Source organism: Erythrolamprus reginae, chromosome 7, assembly GCF_031021105.1.
Source record: "Erythrolamprus reginae isolate rEryReg1 chromosome 7, rEryReg1.hap1, whole genome shotgun sequence".
NCBI classification, from domain to species: Eukaryota; Metazoa; Chordata; class Lepidosauria; order Squamata; family Dipsadidae; genus Erythrolamprus; species Erythrolamprus reginae.
In genome coordinates, this window is record NC_091956.1 from 42059935 (window position 1) to 42080092 (window position 20158).

The 20158-nt window shown below is 41.7% G+C and overlaps 1 protein-coding gene across 1 annotated transcript in view; it reads left to right on the forward strand.

The window, feature by feature from the left end:
- LOC139170652 (palladin-like) overlaps nucleotides 1-20158 on the forward strand; it is a 321753-nt gene that overhangs the window by 211966 nt on the left and 89629 nt on the right. The window contains exons 8-9 of the mRNA XM_070758143.1: nucleotides 7532-7651; nucleotides 12086-12413. Of these exons, the coding sequence (XP_070614244.1) occupies nucleotides 7532-7651; nucleotides 12086-12413 (448 nt within the window). The remainder of the gene's footprint in view (nucleotides 1-7531; nucleotides 7652-12085; nucleotides 12414-20158) is intronic.

The window sequence follows — 20158 nt, forward strand, 5'->3', positions numbered from 1 at the left end:
GGGAAAAAAGAGAGAGAGAGAAGTGGAGAGAAAGAAAGAAAAGGGAAAGAGAAAGGAAAAAGAGGGAGGGAAAGAGAAGTGGAAAGGAAGGAGGAAGGGAAGGAAGGAAGGGGGAGAAAGAGAGGGAGAGAGAAAGGGAGGGAGGAAGAGAGATAACAGAGAGAGAGAGTGAGAATGAGAGAGAGAAAGAGAAAGAAAGCAAGAGAGAGAGAGAGCAAGAGAGAGAAAGAAAGCAAGAGAGAGAAAGAAAGCAAGAGAGGGAGAGAGAGAGAGAGAAAGAGAGTGAAAGAAAGCAAGAGAGAGGGAGAAAAGGAAAGGAAGGAAGGAGGGAGGGAAGGAAGGAAGGAAAAATGGAGGAAAAAGAAGGAAGGAAAGAAGGAAGGAATAAGAAATGGAGGGAACAAGGAAGGAAGGAAGGAAGAATGAAATGAATGGAGGGACGAAGGAAGGAAGGACTTTTTGGGGTGTGTGTAATTTTATTTAAATTTTTATCTCAACATACATTCAAGTAACACAATGTACCATCTAATTTTCCATGAATAAAATGCGGTATTTTGTTAGTAACTAATATCAATCATCAAAAAAGTTGCAAAAAAAATTCCCCCCCTAATGTTGTCATCCAGGTACATACTTTTCTTTTAATTAAATTCTCTCCTTAATGTTCCTTCAAAAAGTACAACACTAATTGTATTTCTAACTTATTAACCATTATGCCAAAGTGCTTCCTTCTTTTTTTATACATTTTAAATAAACCAATAAAACCTTGTATAGCCAATCAGATGTTAACAAAAGAAAATTAAAAACAAAACATAAACATATATGAGTTTTAGACTTCTTTCCCCCTCTAAATAGTACATTCCCATTTTGTTTTTTACTTTAAAATAAGGTATGTGCAGTGTGCATAGGGATTTGTTTATAGTTTTTTTTAATAGTCCGGCCATCCAATAGTCTAAGGGACAGGGAACTGCCCCCCTGTGTAAAAGGTTTGGGGACCCCTGTCCTATTCTATAAAAATCTGTAAACCCAATGTGATCATCAATAAAGCCTACTCCATTTTGTGAGACAATAAAGCCAATAAAAACCTCGTACCCTAATATAATATAGATCACTGTAACCCCAGTAGAGATGTTGTGCCCTCTCTCTTTGTATCAGTTTAGTTTATAACCTTTTATAAATATATAAAAAGTTATAAATATAAATTATAGTCCACTTATCTTGCTTAAATTCTATAATTCTATAACTTTTAAAATCAATATTTCAAACAGCAATATTTTGAACATGCTAATAAGCCAGGAAGCTGGCTCGCATATAAATTAAGAAAACATAGACAATCAGATAGTAGACAATAATGATATGTAGACAATAATGTAGTAGACAATAAAGATAGTAGTCAATAATGATATGATAAAATTTATAACTGATGAAAAATTAAAAATAGTATAGGATTTTTACAAAGAGCTATATAAAAAAGAGGTAACAAAAGAAGATGAGATTTTTAAATATTTAGACCCCTTAGAGTTACCTCAATTATCAGAAGAACAACAGACAAGTTTAAATAGCCAACTTACAATGACTGAACTACAGATAACATTAAAAAAAATAAAAAAATAACCAAGCCACTGGGCCAGATGCAATATCGGCAGAATGGTATAAAATAGAAAGTAATGTTGTAATGACGAACATGTTAGAAACTTTTAATTGGATCATAATGGATGGTAAAATTCCCAAATCTTGGTCAGAGGCTTTAATAACATTAATACACAAAACAGGTTCAGACAAAGATAAGATACAAAACTATAGACCTATATCTTTATTAAATGTCGATTATAAAATCTTTACCTCTATTTATGCATCAAGACTTTAAAAGATTTTGGATGAGAAGATACATGAAGATCAGAATGGGTTTCTACCAGGCAGACAAATAAAAAATAATTTAAGAACCATTATTAACACTTTAGAATTTTATGAACAATACCCAGGAAGACAAATGTCACTAATGTTCCTAGATGCAAAAAAAGCTTTCAACAATGTAGATTGGACATTTATTAAAATGCAATTAAATAAAATGAGATTTGGAATAAAATTTGTTAATGTAATAAACGCAATATATTCAAATCAAACAGCAAAAATTATACTAAATAATGAACAACTTGAAAAGTTTGAAATTTTTAAAGGTGTGAGGCAGGGTTGCCCTCTCTCACCCTTACTGTTTATATTAATTTTGGAAGTTTTATTGATAAAGATAAGAGCAAATAATAAAATCAAAGGATTAACTAAAGGAAAAGAAACTTATAAAGTGCAAGGTTTGCAGATGACTTGACTTTTATAATTGAAAATCCTATAACATCAATACCTAATTTAATTGAAATGATAGTAGAATACGGTAAAGTAGCAGGTTTAAAAATAAATAGAAACAAGACACAATTAGTATTCAATAATATGACAGAAACACAGAAAAGACAACTAGAATACATTACAGGTATGAAGATAGTTAAGAAAGTGAAGTATTTAGGAATCTGGATTACATCCAAAACTATATCTTTAAAAAACGATAACCATATCAACTTATCGGTGAAATTAAAAAAGACTTAGAAATTTGGAATAACTTGAAATTATCTTTCATAGGGAGAATTTCAAAAATTAAGATGAATATATTACCTAAGGTATTGTTTTTATTTCAGGTGTTACCTATAAACCCAGGAGGGAAATTCTTTAAGGAATTAACAATAGTTAGGAAATTCCTATGGCAAGGAAAGAAGGCGAGAATAAAATTAAGTGCATTAGAAGATACAAAAGAAAGAGGAGGATTTGCATTACCTAATTGGAAGCTATACTACTGGGCTGCAGCTTTATCCTGAATTAAAGATAGGATAACATTAGAAAATAGAAGAACACTAAACTTGGAAGGTTATGATCTCATGCTCGGCTGGCATGCCTTTATTTAATATGAGAAGGACAAAACACATTCATATTTTAAAAAAACATATAATAAGAAAACATCTATTAGAAGTTTGGAAAGACATAAAGAAAGACCACTTTTTAACTATTCCAGATTGGATCTCTCCATTAGAAGCAATTTGCCACCCTAACTTAATGCAGGAAAGGAAGTTACCAAAATACAAAGAATTAATAGATGACTAAATGAAATTAAAAACAAGACAAAAACTACAGGAAGAGGGAATAACAATATCCAGATACAATCTAGATATCAAAAATATATTAAAATACATTTATTTAGGAAGAGCAAAAAATTCTTAGGAAATCTGTTAATTACAAATCAGAGTAAATTAATAGGGAAAGCATATAAATACATGATAGGATATAAAAATATAGACCAGACTTTGAAAGACAATATGATAAGTTGGTGTAAAAACCTAGGAAAAGAAATCGATTTAGAAACTTGGGAAAAAGTTTGGATATCCAACTGGAAAATGACAAAATCTGTTTCATTAAAAGAAAATCGAATTAAGATGTTCTATAGGTGGCACTTGCCGCCAAACAGAATTGCCAAGATGTTTCCTAATATGTCCCCAAACTGTTGGAAATGTAAGCGTGAAATAGGCTCCTATTACCACCAGTGGTGGACTTGCCATAAAACTAAATTATATTGGAATATAATAGAAAAGTGGATAAAAGAAATTACTTCACAGGATATAAAGAAAACTCCAGAATTTTTTTAATTAGGTATAATGAAACAAAAATATAAAAAGGATATTTTCTTCTTAATTACTCATATTCTGACAGTGGCTAGGATAGTATACATACAAAATTGGAAGGGAGAAGACATCCCCAAGGAAGATGACGTAATAAGGAAAATTATAGAATGTGCTGAAATGGACATGATGACAAGGCGGTTAAATAATCAAGAAAAATCAGATGTTTACAATATTTGGAATAAAGTTTATGTATGGTTAAACAAAAAAAAAGATCTGAAACTATGTAAATGTATTAAAATTGTTTATTTTTCTATAATTATAAGTATTAATGGTTAAATTACATAAAAACAAAAATTCTTTTCATTTAAATTACTAAGTTGATTTTACAAATTATTAGTATATTCTTTTTCTGTATTAGAAAGACTTCTACAATAAGTGGGGTAATTGTAGCCCCAAATATATGCTGAATATGTGTATGTCCCGTTTGCCCGTTTTATGAAAAAATTAATAAAGATACTTTAAAAAATAAAATAAAATAAATATTTCACACTATTATTAATAACTTTTCTTTAAAAAGTAAAAAGCATCCAATATAATCATCCTTGTATTCTATTTTCTTAATTCTATTACTCCAATATAACATAATTCATCCATATATATAATTCTCATAATCTTTGCTTATTTTATAGTTAAACCTTCATACGTATAAAATTCCTTCTCAAGATTTTTCCACCTCTCTCCTTCTAATATTAAAAATAGTAAGAATATTAATCATTCAAAATAAACATAACCATTTTCTATTTTCGTTATTATCCATTTTTCATTATTTACCCCAAGAATAATTTTAAAAGATCATAACATATCTCAATAAAGCATTGTTACACATACAACTCAATTATTACTCTTTCATCTTGCTCATTAATTCCCTTCCATATTTCCAACTCAAATCCCCCAATCTATATTCAATCTCTTTCCCAATATAATTTCCCTATAATAAATTCCAATTAAATTTAAAATTCATCATTTAATTCCCATAGATCCAGTCCATCGTTTAAAAAAAGTTTATAATAATCTCAATCTTCTTACTGTTGCCATCCATATCTTCCTGTTTGCATATTCCATATTTCCATATTCCAAAGACTCTTTCTGGTAGTAACATCCAATATATTATAGTCCTCAGTCTTTTCACATATTTAATTTGTTCTAATGTTCTTTTGCCAGATCTGTAGCCATATTTCCACCAGCCAGTTCACATGTCTCTTCTCACAAAAGTTCTTATTGCAAAGGTTGATAACTTTCTTTCTTCTCAAGAATAAACACATAAAAAACACATTCCATCCTCATGACCAAAATAGATAAAGTCCACCGCCAAGGCCAGCATCTGGTGAACACATGAAACAAGCTTTAGTCTCTTTCATTATTCTATTGTTTTTTAGTTCCATATTTTATCCTCTTCATTACACCCAAAAAAGCAACAAGGGAAAAAAAATAATACTTTAATAATCCAAATTTAAAGTCCTTAAATGTCCTTTCTTTTAAAATCCAATCTTGGGCAATTTGCTGCAGCCTGAAGCCTTTTGCTATTCGCCTCACCGCTGAATAGTCACTTCCTCTCCAATTCCTGGCATTTTTAGTTTCATTGTGGAAAAAAAATCAGAAAAATAGAGTTCCAAGTCACTTTTCGGCTGAAATCACTCACCAGCACACCGCTTTATTTTCCTTCACCAAGCCATTGCTTAAATTATCCTCTTCCCAGGTGTTACCGCTCATCTTTCAATCCCTGCTTTGCGTGTTGTCTCCGTGGCTACTGTCGGCATAGGCATGGCAGCCTAGCCAACTTGACCCCACTGCCGGTGCGAGACTGGGCCGGTACGTCTGGTGGGGTATGCCAACCCCAAACCAGACCCCTGGCAGGGTCGCCTGCATCACCTCTCCCTCAGGGAGGATCTGGTCTGGTTCAAAAAAACCAGAACCCCCAGATGGTGGGGATTTGGAGCCTCTCCCAACGACATGGGGGAACTCCCTGCTGCTGCGGCCATTTGACCCCGCCCCTCCTCTGTCTCTTCCAACTTGAATTACACAGTTTTGTAATAATTCAAGCAATACTTAGCATGTTATTTCATGCACACTCACATTCTGCAATCATTTTATGAAATCAATGTGGTTAACCTATGCATTTACATTAAGCAAATAGGTAAATTAATTTAAATATAATTTTAGTTGCAAACCTGTATCATCTCAGCTTAGAAAGCCTTCCTTGGAACTGATATGAATTCATTGATTGTTGTGCATATGTAGGCTTTGTTTCTACAGAGAGTCACTAAATATTGAAATCATTGTCACTTGAGTAATGTTGGCAGGAATCTTGATATTGATCTAATTTTTTATCTGTTTGTTCCTCTTTTAATTCCACTGCTTGTAATTTTTATTGAGTTTTTTTGTATTGCTTCTTGGATCATGCCTACTCTATTGTCTAGGTCAGTGATGATGAACCTTTTTTTCCTCAGGTGCCAAAAGAGTTTGGGCACGCACTATCGTGCATGCGCAAGTGCCCGTACCCATAATTCAATGTCTTGGGAGGGCGAAAACAGTTTTCCCCGCCCCTTGGAGGCTGGAAACAACCTGTTTCCCAATTTCTGGTAGGTTCATGTTTTGCCCTCCCCAGGCTCCAAAGGCTTCTCTGGAGCCAGGGATGATAAACCCCTCCCCCCAGAGCCTCTGTGGAAGCCAAAAATCAGCTGGCCGGCACACACATGCACATTGGAGCTAAGCTAGGGCAACAGCTCGCATCCCAGCAGATATGGCTCTACATGCCATTTGTGGCATCTGTGCCATAGGTTCACCATCACTGGTCACAGCATTCCTCCTTCATGGCTGTGCATTTGCTGTTGCTGCCTTAATGACCTGCCCCCTTCATAGCACAGTGAAATTTAATGCACTTTACAATGGGGGAGACTGGTCCTCTCTTCCTCCTGGAGTCCATGTTGTAAAGCCACAATGCAACCCTGTGTTGGCGTGGGCTCACTCCTGCCTCCCAGTTGCATTTTCTGCACAGCTGCCTGTGTTGAGATGCCTCGCCTTCCCACCAGTCATCTGGGCTTTGGTTCTCAGCCGACCAGCTGGACATGGGCGCACTGTTCCTGAGATGTCAGATTCCCAGCACCCAGTACCAGTTCGGAGGAGTGAGACAGGGAAAGAGAGGGGGGGAAAGGGAGAGAGAAACAGAGAGATGAAGGGAGTGAAAGAGAGAGAAAGAAGAGAGACAGAGACAGAGAGAAAGGGAAGGAGGGAGGGAAAGACAGAAACAAAGGTACAGGGAGGGAAATTGAGAAGGAGGAAAAGAGAAAGAAACAAAAGCAGAGAGAGGAAGGGAGAAAGAAAGAGAGGGAGGGAAACAGAGAAAGAGGGAAGAGAGAAGGAAAGGGGGAAAAGAAAAGAGGGAGGGAAAGAGAGAGAGAGAAACAGACAGGGGGGAAAGGGCGGAGGGAAAAAGGGTGGGAAAGGGAAAGAGAGGAAGAAATCGGGAGGGAAAGAGAGGGAGAGAAAGATAAATGATATTACAAAAGTTTTTTTTATTGTTGCCAAACATAATATTTCAAAAGCAGAAAAAATAATGGGCATAAAAGTGTTTTTCTTAAAACAATTAGCTGAAGTTTGCCTTGTTTATCATTATTTAGGTAGTACAACCTCAATATTCAGGTTAAATTGCTGTGTTGGCACTTTGCGATAAATAAGTGGGTTGCAGTTTGAGCACTTGTCTCTAAAAGGTTCACCATCACTGTCCTGGAGCCAAGATTGAGGCTAAATATCATGAATTCTAAAGCTAATTATGTGAAGCCTAATGCAAAATTATTTCTCTTTTGATTGCCTTTTAGAGGAGATATGTACTTTAGTGATTGCAGAGACGTTTCTGGAAGATGCAGGGATCTTTGCATGCACAGCAAACAATGATTATGGATCAGTCACAAGCACTGTCAAACTGACTGTGCTGTCAGGTATTCAGCAGTTTTTTGGTGGGATGTGTTGTCTACAATATAAGTGAAACAGTGTGGTATTTGGGCCCAGCTGCACCAGATACATTTAGAATACATTGTATGTTATATTTCCAGGTATTTTACTGATGACATATTGCTTTACACCAGGGTAAAAAGAATGTATAAAGTTGACATACCTAAGAGTACAGTGAAGGGCCGCCTATCACTGGCACTCCCGGAATGTTCCTGGTGCGAGTGCATGCGGGTATGCTCCCGGCACAAGATTCGGCTTCCTGTGCATGCACAGAAGTCGAATCACATGCGAGGATGCTCGTGCACGTGAGATTTCAACTATTTCCAGCTTTTTTTGCCTCCACATATGTGCAGAAGCAAAAAAAAGGCCAAAAACCAGCAAAAAATTGGCTGCTGCTGCTTGGAAGGGGAGACAGAGGAGCAGAAGAGCCCCTCTATTGAGCGAGATCTTCCCTCCTCCTCCCCTCCAGGTCCCCACCTGCACAGGTAAGAGAACTCCGGCCACCCCTCCCACCCCATTCTGAAATATTCCCCTCCACATCCCCGCTGCTCACAAGAGAGACCTTCATCCACCCCCACCTCCACCCCCATTCTGAAAGGTTCCGCTCCATGTCCTCTGGTCTCTAAACCTTTTCCCCCTACCTTTAGGAAGAGGCCACTGCTGCTTGCTTGCTCCTTCGCCGTCTTCTTTCTGCCTCACCGGTACAGGGAGCAGGCCGGGTGGCTGGAGTTCAGCACTGCTGCTGCTGCTGTGGCTCTAGGCTCACAGGCGTGTGGTGAGATTTGGTTGCTTTGCATGCACAGCAACCGAAATCTTGCACAAGCATTCTCATGTGAGTGAGATTTTGTCAGAAAATTGCCGGAATCTCGCCGGTAACTGGTTGTGTGCATGCATGGCTGCCAGTCAGCTGGAGCTGCGCGTACAGCTCCATTTTCACTACCAGAACGGCAAACACCCCCCCCTCACATTCTGGGGGCTGCCTACCTGTGTAAGAGTATTCTACACAGTCCCGTTAAACAAGGTTCCCCAATCTTGACAAATTTAAGATGCGTGGCTGGGGAATTCTGGGAACTGATTTCTGGGAGTTGAAGTCCACATCTTAAAAGTTGCCAAAATTGGAAACCCTTGCTCTAAATCTTACTCACTAATTTGATTTCTATTCCATCTATCTCGCCTAGAAGTGGCATTAGTAAATACAGTAAAATAAACTCTTGACAGTGAATCCAACTACCAGAAATACAGCTGCTAATTATAAAGGATAGATTTGGCCTCTGTTTCAATTGGACTACAAACTACAAAAATAAAACTCTGCAAGAATTGTATTGATGTTGTAAAAACCTAAGTTATGCATTAGAGTATAAACCGTGGAAGGAACTTCTAAAGAGTAAATCCACACAGGATGTCTGGGAAGCCCTAAAAAACACTATCATTGAGGCCCAAAACAATTAAATCCCCACGAAAAAGAAAAGCAGAAAAACTAAAATGAAACCAGCATGGCTAAACAAGGACCTCACAGACAACGTAAAAGAAAAAAAAAAGCCAAATACAACAAATGGAAAGAAGGACTCATAACCAAGATGGAATATCAGCAAACAGCCAGAACCTACAAGCAAAACATAAGAACAGCAAAAGCTTAACACGAACAGCACCTCGCAACGAAAATTAACGACAACAAAAAAAGCTTCTTCCACCACATAAACAAGAAAAAATTCAAGGAAACAGTCACCATACTAAAAAACAAAGATGGTAACGAAATCACCGACAACAGAGACAAAGCACAGCTGCTCAATACCTACTTTACATCAGTCTTCACACATAAAGGAACCAACCAACCTACAACCAACCAACCTACAACCTAACTGCAAATAACAGTCCCGGAACTGAACTCAACATAGACAAAGCTACCATTAGGGACTACTTGAGGGAGATTAACGAGTACAAATCACCGGGACCTGACGGACTCCACCCAAGAGTCCTAAAAGAACTGGCAGACACCATAGCGGAACCTCTTCTCCTCATCTACTAAAAATCTTGGGCCACTGGAGACCTACCAGAAGACTGGAAACGAGCGGACGTAGTTCCCATCCACAAAAAAGGGGAAAAGACAGATCCAAGCAACTACAGACCTATTAGCCTGACTTCAATACCTGGAAAAATACTGGAGAAAATAATAAAAAAACAGCTTTGCCACTACCTGGAAACAAACAAGATAATATCCAACAGCCAACACAGGTTTGTCAGAAACAAACCATGTCAAACCAATCTCATATCCTTTTTCAACACCATAACCAAATCAGTAGACCAGCGCAACACAGTGGACCTCATACACTTAGACTTCAGCAAAGCTTTCGACAAAGTCGACCACTATCTCCAAATCAACAAATTAGAAAAAAGCGGAGTAGAGTACAACACATGCAGATGGATCAATAGCTGGCTGACCAACCGCACCCAACGAGTTAGCCTTAGCGGTTCCAAATCCACATGGAAGAACGTAGGCAGTGGGGTACCACAGGGTTCAGTCCTGGGCCCTGTGCTCTTCAACATTTTCATCAACGACTTGGACGAGGGAATAGAAGGGAAAGTGATCAAATTCGCAGACGACACCAAGCTGGCGGGGGTAGCCAATACCCTAGAAGACAGGCTCAAATTACAGAAAGACCTAGACAGATTAACACAGTGGACCCACACCAACAAAATGATGTTTAACATCGACAAGAGCAAAGTCCTTCACCTAGGCAGAAAAAATCCTGGACACACATACAACCTGGGAGAAACCCCTCTTAGCAGTAGCGACTGCGAAAGAGACCTCGAAGTCTTGGTGGACAATCAACTAAACATGAGCCAACAATGTGCAGCAGCAGCTAAAAAAGCCAACACAATGCTAAGCTGCATCAACAGGGGAATACACTCCAAGACCAGAGAAGTCTTAATACCATTCTACTACGCCCTGGTCCGACCACACCTGGAGTACTGTATTCAGTTCTGGTCCCCACACTTCAAAAGAGACATTGAAACTCTGGAGAAAGTGCAAAAAGGAGCAACCAAGATGATTAAGGGATTGGAAACCAAGACTTACAAAGAGAGACTGAGGGAACTGGGCATGGATAGCCTAGAGGAAAGGAGGGCCAGAGCGGACATGATAGCAGTCTACAAGTATACGAGGGGATGTCACAGAGAGGAGGGGATCACTTTATTCTTCAGGGCACCAGAGGGCCGAACGATGAACAACGGCTGGAAGCTGACCAAGGAGAGATTCAACATGGAGATAAGGAGGAACTTCCTGATGGTCAGAGCGATCAACCAATGGAACAACCTATCAGCGGATGTTGTGAACTCCAACACTCTGGACATTTTTAAGAGAAGATTGAACTGCCACTTGACTGGTGTACTATAGGGTTCCTGCTTGGGCACGGGGTTGAACTCGATGGCCTTCTTGGTCCCTTTCAACTCTAAAATTAATTAATTAATTAATCAAGCAAGCAAGCAAGCAAGCAAGCAAGCAAGCAAGCAAGCAAGCAAGCAAGCAAGCAAGCAAGCAAGCAAGCAAGCAAGCAAGCAAGCAAGCAAGCAAGCAAGCCATTATGAATGTACAATTACTGAGTATATCAAAAAATGGTTCAGGATGAAACCATAGTTTCTATCTAGTACAAAATAGTTCTGATTTTTAAAAAATCTAGTTTGGTTCATATCTTTTAAATTATGAAGAAATTAATAAGAATAATTTTATGTATTAACGATAAAACATGTAGTTAGTAGTATAAACGATAAAACATGTAGTTAGTAATATATTTAATTATAATGACTAGTTAAGAATATATTCCGATAACTGCCAGTAAGAAATGTGCACTATGAATATTTTATCCCTATTTTATATCTTGGCACCATGTAAATTCCACAATAATTATCCACATCTACTACAAAGAAGGAGAAGTTACTTATAAGTTCAAATTTTAACATTAAGATTTTGAGACTAGATGGCAGCAGAGGCAACATGGAAAAAATGAGTAATTTATATTAAAAACAAAAGCCAACAAATCCCCAGTAATTTTCCTGTGAGTATTAAATATAAACCAGAAATATATGCAGACGTCTTGGAATAAGTTGGTGTTTTTCATGCACAGTGGTATTATACATCTTTAATTCAAATAAGATTGATACACACAATTCATTCATTTAGCCAATATTGAGCATAGATCACTTACTGTTCTCAACTCAATTTCCACTTGTAATATGAATAATAGCAGTAAATAAATATTTATTTATGATCTTTAAGTTCAAATACTCATGAGAATTTGAAAATGACTTTCTTTCCTGGATGTAACTGACTAAAGTTATGATCTCATTTTCAATTAACTAAAATGTGAGGATAATTCAAAAAAATGTGTTATGATGATGTGCTATTTTTTTCCTTTCTATTTTAGCCAGTTGTGAAAGCTCCAGCCATGATTTGTCAATGAGAGTACAGAATAAGGATAACTTCCAACATTTCTCACCTCCACCTTCACATTTTGAGATTAATTCTGTGAAGCTTCCTCCAAATTATTCAGAGCACTCTATCAGCCATCCCAGCTCAGGTGTGGCAGCTTTTGAATTACAGCTTAATTCTGTGGAGAAGAAAACTAATGGAATTCATCCTACCCATGGAGTCAATGGGATCATTAATGGCAACACCAACATTGACAAATCCCACCCTGGTGAATTGTTTTCACCCACAAAAACACCACCACCTGTGCTTGCTAAGCCAAAGCTGTGAGTAATTCTTTGTCATTATATATTCTAATATTATGAAAAGGTATTTTATCTTTGTCTCACAGGGGCCAGAAGTTTAGCAGATAAAATTTCCAGACATCTAGTTAGACAAGTCATATTAGCTAACTAACAGCATACATAAGGTCATGAAGTATGAAAAATGTTTCTGAAGAGTTGCTTCACATTTTCTTCCATATAGGGCTACATTGATGTAATGGGAATGAAAACTTATCTTCAAATCATTACTTGGCCACAAAACCTATAGGTGGCTTTTAGTTATTATCTCTCATCCAAATATGAAATGCTTGGGGTTGAGAATTAGAAATATGCTTGCTCACATCGTTCAGTTCCTTATTGCATAATATAAATCTACTATCTGTTAGCAATGTGTTTATATCACAAGTCTAAGGTTCTTGTTAAAATGGATACATTAATATATGTATATCTACTCTTTGGGCCTTCCAGAAAAATATTAAAGGCTAATTTTGCTGGTTGGCTTGGGAACCCAAGGAGAGCACTCATCATTGGGCATAGTTGATGGGGTAAGAAGATCTCATCCTCATGCCATCCATATCCTAGGTTCTAATTTTCATATACTTTAAAAAAAAATTAATTCTTTTATATTGTGTATTGTTCGTAAATAGACCAAAGTCTCCTTACTGTTGAGAGGCATATAATAAATGAATCTTTAGGACAATGGCTTCAATTTTAACTTTTTAAATTTAGGCACCACTTAACTTATATAAAACCAGCAACAAAACTGCAATAAAACCAGCCAAATTCTAGTGTAAGCATTTGTATGCTTCCCCACTGTTCATGCAATTCTGAGTGGATAACATTAATCATACAACTGATTTTTTTATGTGTGCAATCTCAATTGATAATATATATAATTCAGATTTCTCCATCCGATATCTTGCAGGTGTGGGAATGATTTTAGAATTGATTAGGATAATTACTGACATTGAAATACAAGCCATTTAAAGGACAATAATTTGGGAAGATTAGTTTATATGTGGCTAAAGATATACCGGTATATGAAAAAAGTCACCTACATATGTGTTGTGATTGGCTCTGGCCCAGCTCCTGCCCCAGGGAATGGGGAGGTGGATGCAGGGGAAAATTCAAAATGTCACAGGCCTCTGTTATTGCCGACAGAATCAGTTCAGAGTTTAGTTTCCTCGGACAAAGAAGAAGGTGGAGGAGGGCTTGGCACACAGCTGAGGCAGTCAATCTCCCTTATGTTCCCTTGATTCAGATGATGACATTTTGGACCCACGCAAGCGCAGGATTATGCGTAGAAGAGACCAAGTAAGAACATATTACAGGAAATAAGTGAGGCCACCTGTGTTTGGGTGGGGCTCCAGTAATTAGGGCTGCTGCTATAAATAGCAGCATGTAGGTTTGGCCGTTGTGGAAGAATATCTGATCAGAGTTCGTCAGGAATCTTGTGTTGCTGGACTTTGTTGCTTTTTCACGCCTTTGAAATCAAAGCAGAGCAATGTGTGTGTGTGTGTCTCACTTCGTTGGAAGAAGAAGGGGTGTGAAGTTTCTTCATAGCTGCTGGCTAAGTACTTAATGACTGCTTAAGGGAAACTGTACAGACTACCCGGTTGTTTTAGGAAGAGTGCTCTTTGCAATACAAAAAGAGTGCTTTGTTTATTTAGAATTTTGTGATAAAGAACATTGTTTTGAATTTTCAAACGTGTGTGTGTCTCAAATTTGTACCCTTGAATTTTCGGAGGCTCCTATCAGACAGCCCGGCAGAACAGTATATTCTTTCACCCCAGACACACACCGTTCCAAAGGGAAGTGTTTTGGATTGTTTGCTTCTTCTTTTTCTGGCATTTATCTGATCATGGCTGCTGCTTTGGCAGAAATCCAAGCAGTCTTCAAAGTTCTGAAGTTGGAAATCCAAGGGTTGACGCAGATAGTGCAGCAATTACAGAACCAGGTGGATTTATTATCTCAGCAGCCTGTCATTCCACCGGTGCAGCCAGCAGCTCCTGCCCCACAGCCCCTACCAAGGAGGAAATTCTGGGGTGACAGACGCATGTTTGCAGCTTTCGTCAGTCAGGCGCAGTTGTTTATTAATGCACAACTGCCCCATTTTCCAAGAGATGCAGAGAAGGTGGCGTTCCTCTGCAGTTTGTTGGCCGGCCTTGCTGCTTCCTGGGTGTCTCCATTGCTGGACAGAGATGATCCGATACTGCATGATTACACCACCTTTTGCGGCCATTTGCTCTGGCAGTTTTCGGATCCGGTGTGGGAGCAGACGGCCACGAGGACGTTGAAACATCTGAAACAAGGTTCGCGCCCCTTAGTGGAATATTTAAGTGACTTTCGTAGCCTCAGTGGACAGTGGACAGGTGCAGTGGAATGAGGCTGCCTTGATGGAGGCGTTTCAGGAAGGCTTGTCAGAGACTATGCTTGATGAGCTGGTGCACGAGGCCCTGCCGAGCTGGAGCAGAAAACCGTAGCAAAACCCGGTGCAAATGTCCCAAATGACTAGCCATGGAGGGGGAGTAAACTAAAATGTCATCCAAATATATGACCACAAAATGGTCTAACATGTCCCTGAATACATCGTTCATCAAATGCTGGAAAACAGCCAGGGCATTGGTGAGTCCAAAGGGCATCACTGTATACACAAAATGCCCGTATCAGGTGCCAAACGCTGTTTTCCACTCATCCCCTGGCCTTATATGAACCAAATTGTAAGCGCTGCATAGGTCTATGTTGGAAAAAACAGTGGCAGCTCGTAAACATTCCATTAATTCCGGAATCAGTGGCAAGGGATAGCGATTGTGCACCGTAATGGCGTTCAGGTGCTGGTAATCACAACACAGATGTAAGTCCCCAGTCTTTTTTTTTCACAAACAAGATGGGCGCCGACAATGGGGAGGTCGATGGCCTGATGAACCCTTTGGCCAGATTTTTATCTATGAACTCCTTGAGGGCGACTAGTTCAGGTTCCGACATAGAGTACAAACGACCAGCCGGCAACTTGGCATCGGGGAACAGGTCTATGGCACAATCATAAGGGCGATGCGGCAAAATGAGATCTGCCTCTTTTTCATTAAAGAAATCCGCAAACTCAGCGAGGCGAGGCCCTCAGGTAATACTGCTGTGGGGATAACGGGCCCTTGTGTGGCACACACGTGACGATGGTGGTCTACACATTGTAAACTGGGAAACATGACAATGTTTTGCGACCACACCACCTGAGGATCATGCGCCCGTAACCAGTTAGGTCCCACAGAGTGGGTCTTCTCCGGGTCCCGTCAACTAAACAATGCCGCTTGGTGGGACCCAGGGGAAGAGCCTTCTCTGTTGTGGCCCTGGCCCTCTGGAACCAACTCCCCCCAGAGATTAGAATTGCCACCACCCTCCTTGCCTTTCGTAAGCTACTTAAAACCCACCTCTACCGCCAGGCGTGGGGGAATTGAGATACCCTTTTCCCCTAGGCCTTTACAATTTTATGCATGGTATGTCTGTATGTCTGTTTGGTTTTTATTATAATGGGTTTTTAATTGTTTTTAGTATTGGATTATTATTATATGCTGTCTTATTATTGCTGTTAGCCGCCCCGAGCCTCCGGAGAGGGGCGGCATACAAATACAATAAATAAACAAATGACAACCCCAAGACAAGAGGGAAATGGAGGCCCTGCATGACATAAAATTGTAATGCCTCCACATGAGTCCCAATGCTGATCCGCACCGGCAAGGTCTGAAAATGGATGGGCCCAGACAACAATACCCGCCCATCAATAGTTTCTACAGTCAACGGAGGGTCCACAGGACACAAGGGCAACGAATGTCTCTGTGCAAACTCCTCATCCAGGAAAGTCGTGGTGGCCCCCTGAATCCACGAGAGCAAGAGCAGGAATCAATTGAGTACGCTGATCCACCAGGAGCTTGACATTAATTGTGAGGTGACGGTACATTCCGGGGTCGTTAGCCAAAGAATCTTTAACCGATGAAATGCCAGCCCAACCTAGCATTGCCACCAAGCCGGGCCGCCCTCGTTTCCCGAGTGCACCTCTGGCGGGGAAACCAGGGGCATGGGGACAGACATCGAGGAATCCGGAGCCATGGTGGGAACATGAGTTGAGGATTCTGGGAGCTGTCCTGCAAGAGTCAGCATGGCAACAGGAAGACTGGGAGGAGTCGACACTGTGGCAGCAACTGTGCTCTTTTGTTTGTTGGGACAGGCATGCGCAAAATGACCTGCCCCCCCACTATAGAAGCACCGGCCTGTTGCACATCGCTGCGCTCTCTCCTCCAGGGACAAACGGGGTTGCACGAAGCTCACCTCCATGGGCTCCCTGGCAGGGGCACGATCCACTAGATGAGGAGGCAGGGCAGGCAGGAAGCGACGGGATACAGGAACCGGGGTCAGCACGGGCATAGCAGGCACTGGCGTGACACCTGAAACGTGGAGGGAGGACCAGCCAGCCCGGCGCACCTCTTGAGCCAGCAGCCGAGCCTCAATGGCCGTTTATATGCTAAGCTGGAGAAATATCAGTTTCTGCAGACCACCATAGAATTTTTAGGTCATGTCATTTCTCCAGGGGGCATGGCCATGGACCCGGGCAAGGTGTCAGCACTAAAAACCTGGCAACCCCCAAAGAGAGTTAAGGATGTGCAGAGGTTGTTGGGGTTTGCAAACTACTATCTCACATTCATACCAGGGTTTGTCCAGTTGACCGTGCCTCTCACCCGGCTGTTGCAAAAACAGGTCTCATTACATTGGGGTGAGGAGGAGCAGAGGGCTTTTGTAGCTCTTAAGGATGCGTTCATGAAAGAGCCCTTGTTGCAGCATCCAGATCCGTGTCGGCCGTTTGTCATTGAGACTGACACCTCTGATGTTGCTGTTGGAGCTGTACTTCTCCAGGCCCATCCCGAAGGTGGTACCTTGTTTCTGTGTGCCTACCACTTCAGAAAACTCATGCCCTCAGAAAGGAACTACACGATCTGGGAAAAGGAACTTTTGGCAGTCAAGTCAGCGTTCGAGACATGGAGACATCATCTCGAGGGCGCCCGGCATCAGGTAGAGGTCAGGACCGACAATAAAAACTTGGAGTATCTGCAAATGGCCCGAAAGTTGAATCAACGACAGATACGTTGGTCATTCTTTTCGCAAGGTTCAACTTTCGGATCCGGTACACACCCAGCTTCCAGAATCCCAGAGCGGATGCTTTGTCTAGGAAACCCGAGTTTCTGCATCCGAAAGAGCCGGCCCCATTATATACCATCTTGCCAGTAGAAGCGCTGGCTGCTACCCAGGACCCTGTCGACTTGAGGAGGCGTATCCATGAGATGCAGCAAGGGGATGGTATGGTGGCACAGTGGGTGAGGGAGATGGTGCCCAATTCTCCCTGGACATTTGCTGAGGGACTGCTCCGGTACCGGGGGCAGTTGTACATTCCAGCAGGGCCGCTTCGCGGATTGATTCTGTTCCAATGCCATGACAATCCTGCGGCGGGTCATTTTGGCTTGTTTAAAACCTTGGACTTAGTGACTCGAACATTTTGGTGGCCGCGAATCCAAGATGACGTTCACTCGTATGTTGCCACATGTGAACGGTGTCATGTGGCCAAGTCAGCCAGAGGGGCCTTGCCAGGATTATTACAGTCATTGCCAATGCCCATGAGTCTGTGGGGAGCTGTGTCCATGGACTTTGTCACACACTTGCCCCCCTCGTCATGGTTCACCACAGTAATGGTGGTGATGGACATGTTGACAAAAATGGTCCATTTCATCCCCTGTTACAAGGTACCCACATCCGATGACACCTCTAAATTGTTTTTGCAACATGTCTTCCGGATCCATGGACTTCCAGATCGAGTTATGTCGGACCGAGGAACTCAGTTCACGGCATGGTTCTGGAAAGAGCTTATGTCTGCTTTACAGGCCCAAGTGTGTGTTGCTTTGACCCAGCACCCTCAGACTGATGGGGGAACAGAAGAAACCATTGGAATTTTGGAACAATACTTGTGGTGCTTTGTGTCAGACCGGCAGGCTGATTAGTCACGTTTCCTCCCGGTAGCGGAGTTTGCATTTAATAACTCCCGGCATACCTCCATAAGACTCACGCCATTCTATGCAAACTATGGCTTCCATCCCCGGTTTTTCCCATTAACCCTGTTAGATTCCCCGGTCCCCGCAGCAGAGGACTTCTTATCGGAACTGCACGCGATTCATGAGATGGTGAAGCGGTATTTGATTAAGGCCAAAGAGGACTACAAACGGGTGGCGGACCGGTCCCGGCGAGACGTCCCCCCATTGGCTGTTGGTGACCAGGTGTGGTTATCCACCAAACACATCACTTCGGAATTACCTTGACGTAAATTGGATCCATGCTTCATGGGCCCTTTCCTGATTGAGAAGGTCATCAATCCGGTGGACTATCGGCTTATGTTGCCTGCCAACCTGCGTGTTCACCCCGTTTTCCACTGTTCCCTTTTGGTACCTGTTCTCCACTGCACTGCTCAGAGAGTCCAACGTGGGTAGTACTTCAGTCTTATTGGTAGGAACTGAGTTAGAAATTAGCATAATTAACATGTCCCGCCCACCACTGCCCCCTCTTAGCCAGTTTTAAAAACTCAGTTCATAGAGTAGGGACATATGAGTTTTGTTCTCCTTGTAAAATAAAATTTTTACACTAATAATTGTTTCTCCTTTTTTTCTCCTTTTCTACAGGAAGAAGACAGAGTTCCTGGGAATGAGAGCCTCTGCCCTCTGGGGTATAGTTCTCCAACTTGTTAATCCCTGAGAGGCCTCTGCTCTCCGGAGTATTGCCTTGCTGACAGGGTTCGCTGGTATGGGGTCCCTGACGCCCGCGATCATAACCCCCTTGTCCAATTGCCCTCCTGGACACCCAGCGCAAACCGACACCTCCAGGATCGGCTCCGGCCGTCAGAGAGGAGCCGCGGCCCCCCAGCTTATGGCGAGGAGCTTCATCAGCTGTGAGGCGGCTTTAGCAGCGGCGGCTAGCGCCGCGGCGGCAAGAAAAAGCCCCAAATTGCTGCGGGGATCCTAACCAGCTGTAGAGCGGCTTTGGAAGCAGCGCGGCGGCAAGGGAAGCCCTGGATTGCCGTGGGGAACCTAGACAGCTGTAGGGCGGCCTCGGAAGCGGCGCAGCGGCAAGGGAAGCTCCGGATTGCCGTGGGGACCCTAATCAGCTGTGAGGCGGCTCTTGGGAGCGGCGTTCAAGCGGCTAGCGCCAGGCAGCCCTAAACGGCCGATCGAGCCCCAAAAAAGGGGAAAAAGAGAGCGGCAGAGGAAAGAAGCCGTTTTTACAAACCAGAGAGTCTTCTTACCTCCTAAACCGGCACTGGGCTGGCTATTGGACTGGAGTGTCCTTTCCCGCCATAATTCGTTCCCCGGGCTATGTCACGGCCGCCATCTTGGGACAGTGAGAAGGCAAATTCAGCCTCTCCCGGGCGGCCATTTTGGAAGGGCATGACCAGGAGCTAAGGGCCTAGACCATGCCCTCCTGAACCAATCAGGGCTCCAGACAGCTATGATGCTATATTTGGGCGACACTAAGCTGAATCATTCACAGAGAGGGTTTGCATTGGAAGGCTGCCCAACTGCAATTATTGTGAGTAATTACTGACTCAGAAATGTTGCAGTTACCCCAGAGCAATACCGGTGAACCGGCTGCCCCCTCAATTAGTAAGGGGAAGGAGAAATCTCACAGTAGCAAATCTAAAAGCAAATCATCACAATCAGCAA